Source organism: Bombus terrestris, chromosome 9, assembly GCF_910591885.1.
Source record: "Bombus terrestris chromosome 9, iyBomTerr1.2, whole genome shotgun sequence".
NCBI lineage: Eukaryota > Metazoa > Arthropoda > Insecta > Hymenoptera > Apidae > Bombus > Bombus terrestris.
In genome coordinates, this window is record NC_063277.1 from 15,648,309 (window position 1) to 15,662,729 (window position 14,421).

The 14,421-nt window shown below is 32.2% G+C and overlaps 3 protein-coding genes across 3 annotated transcripts; 1 reads left to right on the forward strand and 2 right to left on the reverse strand.

Moving 5' to 3' along the window:
- Nucleotides 1-3,177: 3,177 nt before the first annotated feature.
- On the forward strand, nt 3,178-7,963 carry LOC100651886 (putative gustatory receptor 28b). Its single transcript, XM_003397870.4, has 9 exons — nt 3,178-3,249; nt 3,328-3,417; nt 3,490-4,788; nt 5,139-5,407; nt 5,705-5,890; nt 6,391-6,640; nt 6,820-6,888; nt 6,984-7,073; nt 7,196-7,963. Exons 3-9 carry the CDS (start codon nt 4,492-4,494, stop codon nt 7,301-7,303), a joined length of 1,269 nt encoding a protein of 422 aa, XP_003397918.3. The 5' UTR covers nt 3,178-3,249; nt 3,328-3,417; nt 3,490-4,491; the 3' UTR covers nt 7,304-7,963.
- Nucleotides 7,964-9,076: 1,113 nt separating this feature from the next.
- LOC100644211 (protein KRI1 homolog) lies at nt 9,077-12,235 on the reverse strand. Its single transcript, XM_012312145.3, has 8 exons — nt 12,088-12,235; nt 11,839-12,007; nt 11,676-11,764; nt 11,213-11,605; nt 10,379-11,146; nt 10,051-10,314; nt 9,835-9,992; nt 9,077-9,759 (listed from the first exon to the last, which is right to left on the reverse strand). Exons 2-8 carry the CDS (start codon nt 11,948-11,950, stop codon nt 9,126-9,128), a joined length of 2,418 nt encoding a protein of 805 aa, XP_012167535.1. The 5' UTR covers nt 11,951-12,007; nt 12,088-12,235; the 3' UTR covers nt 9,077-9,125.
- A 187-nt stretch (nt 12,236-12,422) lies between these two features.
- On the reverse strand, nt 12,423-14,227 carry LOC100644094 (DNA/RNA-binding protein KIN17). The gene is made up of 2 exons (XM_003397808.4): nt 13,640-14,227; nt 12,423-13,550 (listed from the first exon to the last, which is right to left on the reverse strand). Exons 1-2 carry the CDS (start codon nt 14,043-14,045, stop codon nt 12,775-12,777), a joined length of 1,182 nt encoding a protein of 393 aa, XP_003397856.1. The 5' UTR covers nt 14,046-14,227; the 3' UTR covers nt 12,423-12,774.
- Between the last annotated feature and the right edge of the window lie 194 nt (nt 14,228-14,421).

The following is a 14,421-nucleotide window of genomic DNA, read 5'->3' on the forward strand; positions in this document are numbered from 1 at the left end:
GATTTATTAAAAATTTATTCGTATAATTTTTACAGTGTCTCAACTTCGTAATATCTTACTTGGTGATTATGATACAATGGAGTCAGCACTTGATAAAGAACGACCTAATGATAGTCACAAACAAAACCACCACCTTTCAAACGCTACAAGAGAATACGAGCATAGTAGCATAGTAATATACCTTTGGATACTTTCCGACAGTGTTTTGTTATGAAATTATGAAAGTCGCACATGAAAACTGTAATTAATCATTAATAAACTGCATCTCATAAATATGACTTCTTTTACACAATTACCTTAAGTTCTTAAATCATTAAAGGTATGTTAAGGTACGAGGTACAAGCTACAACGTGATAAAATTTAATGAAAAGAATCTTTGTTTTTCGTACCTTCAACATTTCATGATAGAATGGTACATTTTAGGTTGCTTTTATTTCGTTATGTCGTTTCGAAAGCATAATTTATTAAAATATGCCTGAAACAAATTGTTTCTTGGTACGAGCGAGTTAGTATTTTTCTATATGAAATAACGAAATGCATCAAGAGAAGAGTTTGTGTATCAAAAAGTATATATGTTTGCCAACAAAATTAATAACGTCAGATCATTCCCTCTTCAACGTCATTCCACTATTGCTTGAAAGGTATTTGCCAGGCAGTAAATGATTTTAAAGTAATATAACGTGAATACATAAAGTAAAAAGCCTCATTCTATTTATGGTGGTTAGGAATAATTTCCTGTTTGCTCATTAATATTATGTATTTACTTTCTATCTGACTACACATGCAAACATCTATAATGCATCAGTGCAAACATATTCATGCCACGCAATACCAATTGAAACACTTCAAGGACATTAACAATTTTTCAAGTATATCGAATGCAACAATAAGTGCAATTTCCTAAAGTGATCGTAATCATTCGGGATATAACTATTATTCTACAAGGATATACGATTCGTCGATAACGAATGAAATCAAACTAATTGCCTTTCCTACTTTATAACTTCCTACATTGCTATGACATTCTATCAATGAAACTCTGTCTTAGTTCTAATAGTTGCATATGCAATACCTGAGTCGCTGTCACCTTTAGTTGCACAGAGAAACGAGTAACGTTAATGCCGCGGGTTAATATCGTCGAAGAAAAGTTAAAAAATTATTCACGTTTTCTACTTGAAATTAAAAAAATAGATAAAAGCAAGAATGAAAAATTACGAAACAACAACAAGGATAATAACAGTATTGAATTACATGGTGGCACTTCGAAACTTCATAGATCCAAGAAAACACCGGTCCAAATTTATATGTAGCTGGATTTGGAACACGTTGTTAATTGTGCTTACTGTTTCCACAATTTATCCACAAATAGTAAATATAAAATATCGCATGACGTATAACATAGAAAGTGTCACATACGTATTCCAATATATCACGTATGTACTTGGATACATGAGCATAATGATAATTGGTCTGTACCAATCCAAGGTGAAAACACAATGGATCTTCTTTTAATTGTATAGTAATGAAATTTTCACGCAAATTTAATAACTCGATTACTTTTGTTTTTACTCGTTTATTATTCAGAACATATCGACCTTGATAAAGCAGATCGACAAAGTGGACGAGCTTTTAAAAAAATTGGGAATTGAAATCGAATATCGTACTTTGCATCGCCATATAACGATCGTCGGATCATTCTGGTTACTAAATGTGGTCGTAGAATCTGCAATTTTCATAATGATGTTAACACAATACTCTGTAACACCTTTGGAAGTATTTATAACCTTTGTTTACTATTATATAACGAACGCCCAATCGGTCGTATTATACGACTATAACACAGCGATTTAGTATGTAAACAATTAAAAACATATTCTGTTCATCATCTGTACTATCATCCTTCATTTGATTACATTCTATATTTTCATTACATATGTGCTTTAAAATATTTCAGAATAATTCTTTTCCCTATTTTTCAAAATTTTATCTTTATTACAGTTGGCTAGGATCGCGATTTAAAATGATAAACGAGCTTCTCGAAACGTTCCTCTTGGAGAAATACAAAGTAAAAGCAGAGGAATCCAATACGGAGACCATCTTTGAACCGAGTCATAATTTTCGAAATAGATTTAAATTGAACAATTGGCAGTCCGAAGGATCTTTAAATGTTTCAGAAGTATCTACGACGAGCGGCGTTTCGAATGTAAAAGAAAAGATCTTACAAGAAAAAGTTCATATACTTCGACAAATTAGGTAAATAAAAATCGAATTAATAACAGTTACATCAAAGAATCGTTATCCGTTTTTTATGTTTTCCATTGAAAAAGAAAGGGCGACGAAAGACATAAAGCTATTTTTTAAAACAAAATTTTATTCGTCGAATAAACCTATCGTATGATTCGAGTTTGTAAATTCTCTTGTATAGCGCAATTCAAATTTAATTATTTATTTGTCTGTCAGTATATATTATTTTGCATATTTCGACAAATAAATAAAGATATGAAAATTTGCAAATTTAAAGGTTCCTGCATCTACAAGTGTGCAAGGTATCGAAGATGGTGAACGATATATTCAACGCCCAAATATTAATATACGCGATCACGACTCTGCTATATTGTACTATATGTGTTTACAACTTGTACATGAATCTTCACAGAGGGTCTAATTCTGCAGTAGATCTAGCGAATCTGATATTGATATCTATATTGGACGGCGTAATTGGAATCTTGAAGATCGCTTTAATGAGCTACGACTGCGAATATACAATGGGACAGGCAAAAAATATATTTTTAATTCTTCAACTCTGCTACGTTGGTCATTTTTCACCAAATCATATTTTCTTAAGTTATGAATAATATCTTGCTATTTGGGAATTAGTATATCGTTGAGAAAAATACTAACAATTAATTTTGATTCGTTTCAAAGACCATAATACATACCACCATTCGTAAATCGATTTTAAAAGGTTTCCATTATTCGAGTTTCTAATAAAAACTGATTTCTCTGCAGAACAACTGTTATATCTTTGTAGTATACGTATCGATGGCTATGTCATATATTTATAAAACGAACATGTTTTATGTTGTAAGATGTTTACGTTCTTTGGCAGGAATACACAAAATTTTGTCACTGTTTTGGAAAAGCAAGTAACAGGGTTTGACTCGATCAATCGATTTTCAGGCTAACAAAACGATAGGAAACATCCACGCGTATCCTGTGCACGAAGGAAACGCAGAATTAACAGATGAGGTAAAAAAGTGGAAATTTTATTCATTTACAGATCAAATTGAAATTATCGTAAGTAACGTAGAACTAATCTATTTGTAGATTCTCCATTTTTCTTGGCAAATATCGTACACGCAACTTGAAAAAACAAAATCGGTTCATTACATATTGAACTATGGATTCATCCGTTACGTTAGTATACTTCTTTGCATGGATTTATTTCTCCTTGAATTTATTACAAATTTATTCGTATAATTTTTACAGTGTCTCAACTTCGTAATTTCTTATGTGGTGATTATGGTACAATGGAGCCAGCACTTGATAGACAACGACCCAATGATAATTACAAACGAGACCACCACATTATACGAGAATACAAGTATAGTAGTATAGCTATGCATAGTGCTCGATACAATCGTATTGTAGAATTAGGAAACACGTAGGTAAAATTTGTAAATGTTAAATATTAATACAATGCGCCTCGTAATTAGCATTCCTCTCGCAAAACCACCGTACAATTTGCAATCTTCACACATAAATATGTAAAGGTACAAGGTACAAGACATACAACGTGACAAAATCTAGTTAGGAAAATCATTATTGTTTATCTCGTTGACGTAACTATAAGATATACATCTAATAACGTATAAGAAATGATAGTATTTGAGGACTTTACGAGACGTAGTGTACTGGAGCTTGATTCAGTGTAAATCACCACAATTTGTATCGTAACAAATATATTTAAAGGAAAAAAACACTTACGATGAAATAATATTTTTATTCCCGTATGAATTACAAAAATATTCTTACCTCTTCGTTATTTTGCCAAATTATTGATATCATCAGTGTCATTTGCACACCTTTGATTCCAGGTGCTCCACGTTATTCTCAAAAATAATTCTTTTTATTGACTAATCAAACATGATTCATATTCCTAGAAAAACCTAAGGAAAAAAACATTGCATAAGATCATATCCTTCACTTTCGCAACGGTAATATTCTTATTTTTGCGATATTAATCAGACAGTTCTACTGTGCGCAATTTCATCCTATAGACTCGTCATTAACTATTCCTCATAGCAATTTCATCCTCGTAACGATATCGATCCAGATACGAGCAGGCAATTGTTATGTTCGTTATTACTTAGCAGCCTATTTAACGTTCGTGACACGATAATGATCCGTCAAAACTATTCAGAAAGAGTGGCAAGGAAGTAGAGTGTTCAAGTTTATCCACTGTTAAAGTTCTCGCGACTTTGTTCCACGATGTTCAAACCGAAAACTCTCAGGCAAACCATAGTGCCGTCGTTGGTGATGAATTTTCTTTTCGGGATGGGCATCAGTGACGTTTTTAGCAAAAAACCATCGAAACTGATAGAGTACGCGTACACACTGTGTGTTTTGATACTGATTGATGTCGTTGGTATATTAATGATACCTTATTTCAATAAATATTATATAATTAGTATGCTCAGCTTAAGTCGAATCGCGTTCAAATTACTGATTTATGCGAATCTTTGGACATTAAGCACGTTGATCATCGCCAGCAGATTAAATGCGCAGGTAAATTGAGCGCTTTGTTTGGAAAAAGTTTTATTTTAAATACAAAGACCACAGGGGATACACCTATGTCATATTTTTCGGGTGTTATGGGGCAGCAGTTTTGAAATTCGGTAGATTAGAAACACTCGATAATTACTTTCAGATTGGCCGTATTATATTTTTATTTTGGATTAGATATATGTATCTTTGTCATCCTCTTTCTCATCGTCATATTTTTTAATTAAAAAAGAAAAAACAATAGGTACAACAATAGGTAAATTTCCATGCGAGATAGTTTCAAAGAGTCGAAGTTCCAATACCATACGACCGGTTAATTTATTTGTAATTTTAATACGTCTTTCGTCTTCTAGAAATTACGTGCTTTGATCGCACTTATAGAATCGAACGATGAAGCAATGGAAAAAATAGGATTGCCACGAATGTATCGTACGCTGTTCATGTATCAGATAAAGGAATTCGTTTTTTACGGATTTATCACAGTCGTTTTCGTCGCAATCACTTCCAAATGGCATTTTGCAACATCCGCGCCAACGATAATGAAACTGTGCCTTTCCTTCGTAGCCCACGTTCCATTCATAGTCATCTACGTTTCCAGCGCTACCTTCGGCTTTTGGGTCACGTATGAAAGCAAATATTCAAAAACAATTAATTATTCAATTATTCAAATATTCAAAAATATTTCATTACGGTAGAATTCCATTTATAGAAACGAAACTTTAATCAGTGCTCGATTAAGTGAACTCGTTCCAATTATACTCGTGCATTATCGTCTACAAAGATGTTCTGTGAATCATCGCTAGTAACGAGAACCGTGACAATGATGAAACCATTTACTCCGACACAAATTACGATAAATAGAGTTCTACTATGATAGTGTTCTAATGAAACCATAAAAAATACAATGTATAAAATGTAGGTGCTTGAGGTTGAAGCTTCACCAACTGAATCAATTGCTTCATAGTATGTTGGCCACGATGACACCGGAATCGTCATTGTATAAAAGATTTCTACAGATGAAGAACGATTTCGAGGACAATAAATTCTGGTCGTTTAGGAATGATCAAGGGAGCCATGGAAACACGAACAAGATAAGATCAATAAAGTGAGATTCTGCGTTGAGCGGAAAACCGCAAAACGTTCTCTGTATCGTTTCTCGTATGTTATACGTTAATCTATCTAACGTGACAAGAGATAGTAGAAAATTGTTTAATAGGAATATTTGATATAACGCGTGAGAGAAGATTGGAGATCGCGCGTTTGCATTTTCGCCGCGATAAAGAACTTTTCGTTCGAAATATTTGAGAAACGTTTCTGTCGAATTGTACAGTTGGCATGTATCAGGAAATTTAACGGCACTGCGGTAAATATATCGTCCCGAAATTCTTCAAATTGAATTTTTACAGCAGACAAATAAAAGCGTAGAAAAGAAATAGATAAAATTTTACTTCGATGGATGATTTAATATCGAGGAAAGTATTAAACGTAAATTTTTAAGAACGAAATATAATATAAATTTCAGTTTCTTAAAACGAGACTGTGCGATAAATAATTTTAACAATATTAAATTATTCATTCATACGAACGTACATTTTTTTCGAAAAGGCAAATGCATCTAGAGATAATCAAGATCGTGAAAGTGGTGAATGACACGTTCGGCATGCAGATTCTGTTGCTGATGACCACATCGGTTATCTTCACCATTACTTTCCTCTACATATTGTACAGAATTATATGGCTGGATCTGACCATGGATGAACTTGTAAAAGAACTGGTCTCCGTGATTTGCTGGTTCTTGGTTTACGCGTCGCAAATCTTGTATGTGAATCACGTTTGTGCTAAAACGAACTTAGAGGTACAGCATTTTATCAGAAGAAACTATCGATACACGTCGATAAACGCTTGAAAGCTTAAAGATGTTAGAAAAGTATTATTTAAATATGTTTCTCAAAATATATATCTAAAATCGTGCAAGATTAAAATAGTTGAAAGAAATTAAAAAACATGGAAATTCCTATTATTAATTGTTCACAGGTAACAATTATGGGCGATGTTATTTGCGACCTGTACGAACCATCCACCAGCAACGAATTTCGAGCAGAGGTAAATATTCAAGAGCTGTATAAAAGAGTATGTTGTAAGATTATAAAAAAAAACACACACATCCACTAAATTCAGATGAAAAATGACATTTTTAGATTCGAAATTTCACCCTACAGCTGATACAAAATCCGGTGGTATTCACAGCTCATGGATATTTCAACCTGGATCACACGTTTATTCAAGCAGTACATGGACCTTTGATTAAATAAGAAATAGAATTTAAAATTTACAAGCTATAATTTTAAATTTCATTTCAATTTTAATATTTAGTTGTCAGTGAGTTATTAATTAACATTTGTTTTTTCAGGTCATTGGAACGATTACCACATATCTGATAATTATGATTCAAGTGGGCGATTTGACAAAGTCACGAACGAAAACTCTGAACAACGAATCCAATTCGATTTTATTCTAAGAAATCTATTTCGGTGGAAATTGTACTCGGCTTAAAGTTAAATCCAATTTCTTTCGGTTCTTTTATTAATATCATATAATATCAATTAATAAAGTTACAAATTGTTTTCATCGATTATAAATCGAATTGCAAGTTGAATTTTCCGGCAAAAAATGATAAATTCATCGAAAGGACGAAAATAGTATCTTGAACTCGAGTTTCTTCACCGAGTTACTCGGATATTCGCCCTGACAATTTTCCGCCAATTAGGACGTGGACAGGGATGATACCTCAATTACACTACCCCCTGGTACGCCCTATACGATTCCAGATGGAGGCGTTAGACCGTGAAATTTGGTAATCTTGAAACTGGATAGCTCGTAATTCGGTGAAAATAGCTACTCCTTCGAACAACCCCTAACTGATTTTTACTTAGCGAAAATAGCGATTAAACGGTCTTGGAAATCTGAATTAAATTACTCTTCGAAGAATCTAAAATGAAATATTCAGAAATGAAACTGAAACTCGAAACTCTGCGTGGTTTTAGTAAAAACTGAAAGCTTCGAAAATTGTATTACCGCGTAATATTTTCAAGTAATTGGGTAGGAGGAAAAGAAAAGAAATTTGCATTGACCGTGGAGTCTTGTTTCGATCATTTTCGACTCAAATAAACGTATTTTTCTAACGTCAGAAAATATCTGCAATTTAAACGCAATTTCGCGTTTCAATTTTACGTTAAACATCTTCCAAAAATATCACAAAACCTTTTTCCTCGATAAAATGAAAGCAGTTGGTAAATTACATTCCAAACTTTTCTGTCTGATCTCTGTACTCTTTTGTTAATTCTCGTTATTCATTCGTCACGATATAGCTTTTCTTTCCTTGCTTTTTTTCTTTTTTGTTTTGTGTGTATGTGTTTATGTGGTTCATTTTAGTATTGCAACTTACGCGGCACGGACAAAATACACGTTTACAACGGGTATAACATTAATTGAGAATTAAGGGTGCGAACGAGCGTAGCCGTCAGGAGCCACCTGCTACCGTGGAATACTGGTGGGGCTAGGAGAATTGATATATTGCACCCAAGGGGACAGAGAGACCAGTTTAGATGGGTGCAAGTACCGTGTCATCCCTAATCCTCTCCCCTCTCGTTAACTAACATTCGTAAGAGATATCTGGGCTTTGTTGCCGATTAAATTATTCCAGTCAATGCGATCGAATCCACGATAGTGTATGTCTGCATGTATAATAGTGCCATGTACAAAAGCGTATCATTAATTTTAAATTTCGAATTTTATTCTAATTGACAAATATTACGTTCTACTCTACATACATGTATGTATTTTATAAAAAATATTATAACTTCTTTAACGTCAGTTTTAAAAACAAGTTTATTCTTTTTATATCAATTTAAGAAATATAATTTCTTAATAATAATTTTGCAAAATAATATAATAATAATAATAATAATAGCGTTAATATTTGTTTAATATCGATGGCTGATGTTCATTGAACGGAAACAGCAAGATAGATTTCCTTGACCAAGGCATATGGCATGGATTAAGATGGAGATTTTAGAAAAGTAAACTCAAACAGGCTGCTACGATTCTAATAATCCGCAAACGTCGTTTATCATGTCGAAACGGATTTACCCTAACAACAGGACACTCCTACTTGAGGGTGCGGGTATTCGATCACATCGTATCCTCGGCAAACGTTTACCCCGCATGTTTATTGATATTGAACAGGGCGCGCGCGACGGCGTAAGAAAGCGGGGAATATAAAGATAGTCGATTATAATAACAAATTATATGTACATATTTATATTTACAATATGACATAGTTATTGTTTCTTCTTTCCGTATTTCAATTTGTTTTTCAGTTTCTTTGGATTTATCCCATATACCTTTAACCTTTCCGGATTTAATGAAGCAATGTCACTAATTTCTCCGTCCTTTGTCCCATTCTTCTTCTTCTTTTTGTCGAGCTTCTTCTTCGTCATCTTCTCCTTTAATTTTGTTTTCTTTGAATGTTTGACGTTTGACTCGTTGTGATTTTGATCACTAACTTTCTTTTTAGATGAAAATTCTTTATCGATAGGTTCGCCTGTAGTTTTTTCTTCTTCGAGAATTTTATTTTCGGTGGAATTTATAGATTCTTCCAACTTATTAATCTTTAGCTTCTTTTTCTTTGGCTGCTCACGCTGTTCCTCTGACTTACGCTTTTCACATTTCGCATGTTTCTTTGATTTTTCTTGTGTTACATTAACGTTATTTTTCATCTTTTCATCGCTTTCGTTAGGTTGTTTGTTATATTTAGATGTTTCGTGATTAATCTCGACAGTGGCTGAATCGTTCTGATCGTCTTGTATCTTTTTCTTCTTCTTTCGTCGCTTCTTTTTTGTTTCTGTGCTTTCATTAACGGTGGTAGTAGTTGAGATCTCCTTTTTGTCTTCCTCTTCGTCATCCTCGGCTTGCCTGAAAAATGTTAAATACAGTTTATAGTAAATAGTACGAACTCAGTTAAAAAAATTTCCATCCTTTTTGCCTTACTTGTATAAACTTGTAAGTATCTTTCTTTTAAGTGCCTCATTCTTGGCTTTCTGTTTATACATTTGGACGTCATTTAGTTCAGCATGCTCTGGTCTGTACTGAAGAGCTTTCTTCAAGGAACACCATTTATTCAATTCTTTATCATCGGCCACCAATATCTAATAAAAAGGACGTAGTAAAGTGTCTTACAGAAAAATAATATTAATATATACTTACCTCTTCTATGCTCAAACCATAATCGTTTGGCACAACTTCTCTGTATTTAAATCTACATGGTATGTCACCAATCATATCTTCGTAATCCAATGAGTAATACTTATCAAAATATTCTTCATAAGATTTATGTTGTTGAGGATCAAATTTCGGCTTTTCTTTTGCTATGAGTTCTGCAAACTTAGACCTCCGTCTACGTTTTCTTCTTTTAGAATCCATTTCCATTTCTTCCTGAACTCTTTTCAATGGATTATAATCCGCATCCATCTGAAATTATATGTAATTTTGATTTATTTTCTTGGAATAAAAACAATTAATATAAATCAATTACATTAAATTCTGGATCCTCGCAATGCGGTCCTTCATATCCATTATCATCTGCCAAATTTTCTGTATTTGGATCATAATTATCCCAGGTATCCTCAATTCCTAGTTCCTCATCAATATCTTGAAACTCGGGTTTAGCATTCCCCTCGGGAACTGCATAGTAATCGTCATTAAAAATTTGATTCATTTTTTGATCATATTTGGCAGGATCAAAATCACCCTCCAAATCAATGTCATTAAATTGAATATCGTCATTCCCTGTAATTTCCTTCAATTTTTCTATTTTTTCTTCGATTTCTTTTCTCTTTAATGCTTTCAACTGCTTAAGTTCCTCTTGTTTCCTTAATTTCTCATCTTCTTTTCTCTTTTTTACCTCTGCTCTCTTTTCGGCTCTACGAGTATCTTTCCTTCTTAAAGAATTCTCCATGCTACGCGGATATCGTTTAATAAATTCCTGATCAGGTTCTTCAAATCTAAAATTATATTTAAGCTCAAATTCTTCTTGCTTTTCGATGTTTTTCTCATCTTCTGACAAATTCTCATCACTGTCGTGAATTACGTAGTTTCTACCTTCATCGTCATATTCATCGTCATCCGATCCTGTATTTTTATCTAGATATTTATCATTAAGCACATAATCCCTTAAGAATTTCTCATTAGCATCTAAATTAGAGCTAGACCAAAAATCACGCAGAGGTTTAAGTACCTGCTGCTCATTTTCATTTATATTTGTCCTTTGTCCTTTCAACCATTCCTTGTAATCTGCCTCTTCCTAAATAATAAACATAACATCAGTTTTGTTAAAATAAAAAATAAGAAGATGTCAAGGGTAGCTTACTTTTGCTTTTTCACTTTCAGATTTGGTTTTTGGTTTTAGCAAATCATCTTCCTCTTCCTCATCGTGCAATGCACCTTTGAAACTTTCTTTTAATTCTTTTTGCTCTTGTGCATATGTGATCTGTTTAGTTTCTGATTTATCTTTTTTCGGTATACTTTCATCCTCACTGTCGCTAAATTTCCCTTCCCTTTCCACGATGATGTTCCTTTCATAATCTCTTAGAAAAATAGCTTTTTCTTTTTTAGTTTTTTGCTTCTTCTTTTCAATATATTCTTCCTGTGCCTTATTAGTATCATCAAAAAATGTTACATTTTGGTTATAAATTTTTGGGTCTTTATTTTTTAGAAGGGCTAGTGTCTTATAAAAATCTTTATCAAATTGCTGTGTCAGCTCCTATGAAAGAAAAATATAATTAATAAAATAACACAGAATTTTGTTATATTTGTAAAATATTGTATTATACATTTTCTTCTTCTTTTTCAGAAGAACTCTCACTGTCAGAACTTTCATCTAAGTTTGTATCGTCATTAACGTCTCCGTATTTTGTTTTTACTGAAATATATTGGATTGTTAGACAAAAATAGCCATTAATGCATGAGGTTATAAAGTCAGTTATATGTACTTACACTTATTTAATTCTTCCTTCTGCCGCCAATTGTTATAGTTTTTAGCATAATCTGTATTTATTTTTAATTCTTCATCAGAATCAGAATTATTACCGTTAAATAAAGTAATCATTATATTAAGGAAGTTTTAGAAATTTAAGTGAGCAATTATATATTATACACTCGATTTCTATAACATACGATACTTCATTAATTGTTGATGTAAAATAATTATAAAAAGATGTTACTTTCTTTATAAGTGAAATTTACCAAATTACGAAAAATAAAAATTGTTCTTCTGACGCTAATATACAATAGCAGAAGGAGGTTATCTTATCCAGGAACGAAAGGCCATCTGTCGCCTTCCTCTGTTTAGGGACTTAATAAAAAGTTTTTATTATTGAAATAAAATATGTTAAATCATTATCATATTGAATAATAAGTAAACAATTTTTATATCAACATAAGAAAATTTTATAAAATTATTATTTTTTTTAATCTATTAATTAAGAAGTTATATGTTCATTAAAACTATTCTAAACTTCAAAATACTTAGTCATATATATATTAAGGTTATGATTGAAATAAACATACACATTAACAAATGTAATTTAAAAAATCAGTTTTATTTGGAAAATACATAAATGTACATAAAAAGTTAACGCTTTTTAAACATTTGCTGTAAACTTTGTACACAGGCGCTCTTTTAGGTATTTAAGTAACTATACATAGTATATACATAATTTTGATCTATCAGCTAGTACAGACTAAAGTAGTATATAAATTTTATTATATACACATATATACAGAATACAAATGGAATATTTAAACAATATTACAATAACTATTAAAAATCTTTAAAATGCAAGTGAAACAATAATGTTTTACTTTATCATATGTTAACCAAGATATATCGTTATAAATATTATGTTATAAATAACATATCTTATCTAATAATCATATCATATATTTGCAAATTTGTTCATACGGTAAATTTTTTACAATAATGTCATCCTTTTCTAATTTTACGTCAATACTGTAACTTTCTATGTGAAGTTTGTATACCACACCTGTCATGCCTTTGTATTTTCCCCAAAGAATCATGACTTGCTTTCCAAAAGCGGGTATTACGGTTTCTAGATATTCCTGATCCAATTTTATAACGTGATTCTCGACTTCTTCAGGTGATTTCAATTTGACTTTTCCAACAAAGTTGGATTTTTCAACAGATTGAACTATTCCTTTAGACTTGTAATATTTGTTTCCAAGAGTTTTAGTAATTACTTTCACCATCAAACCTTCTCTTAACCATCCCTCTCTACTATCTTCATCTTTGCTATATTTAGATGTATGTTTTTCTGATTTTATTGATCTTGTTTCTTTGTCCATATAATTTTTACTTGATTCCTCGGATTTTATATTTGAAATCATAGAGACTGATTCAGTACTAGTTGAACCTTTATCTGGTTTTTCTATTTTTATAATAGGAAGCAGTTTTGGCTTTTTATTTATTTTCATGTTAAGAACTAGAGGTGTATCGTTGTCAACTCGTGTTAACGGCTCTTTAACAGTTTCAGATTGTCCGTTACTTTCTTGTTGACCCTTTTCTACTTGTTTTTCTACAAACTCCATCATCCTTTCCTCGTCATCTTTATCCATTTTTTGCTTTTTAGCTTTCCTTTCTTGAGCTGCTAATGTTTCTGGATCTCTGTCGATATATGATACATACCAACCTAAGGACAAAGAAAACAATGATTAGAAAGAGTAATTGATATTTTTAATTTTTTTACAGAACATATGAAATATCACTTATTAAAATTACCTTTTTCTGTTTCGTCAACAACACATTGGCCAGTACGTCCAAGCCATTTAACAAATGCAGTTAACGTAAGCCAGATTGTAGCATTCATATGTATATGTCCTCTATCTGAGATATATTCTTGATAAACTCGATTAGCTGGTACACGTCTGGTACCAAATTGTCTTTTCAACAAGTTTAAGTAACCATGAGAAAATTCTTTTGAGAATTGATCCATATACCGGGATGCATTGTCAGCAAATAGTAATAACTGTCTGTGATGAGATTCTGACATGGTATGACACTTGAATCCATTTTCGTCTCTGCACTGTTTCTGACACATTTGGCAATACCATCTCAATTTTTGCAAGCCTTTTGCCTTAATTTTGTTGGCAATGTACTTAGGCGTTCCCACTTCGTGTTTACCCATTTTCTTAATCGGCAGTGAATTGATCTACTATAACTGATTAATTGACGAAGTTTGATCAAACTGTATCACAATTATGAAAAGGGTTTTAAAACACGATGATATAAACAGGTTTTAATACTAAAATTCTAAGAGCAGCCACTACAGACAAAAGATGTCTGACGACTGAGCCATGAAAAATCAAAATGGAGGACAATAAGATTCTCGTTGTGCGCATGCGTCACATACCATCAATGTCTCAGACAGAGACAGAAATATTTACTTATCTCTGTCTATCACACCGAACGAAAAGTTTGTTGTAATCTATGTTGATTTTTCACGATTCAATTTTCGGACGGTTTTCCCTAGGGAGTGTCAGAACCTGTTTATATGATCGTGG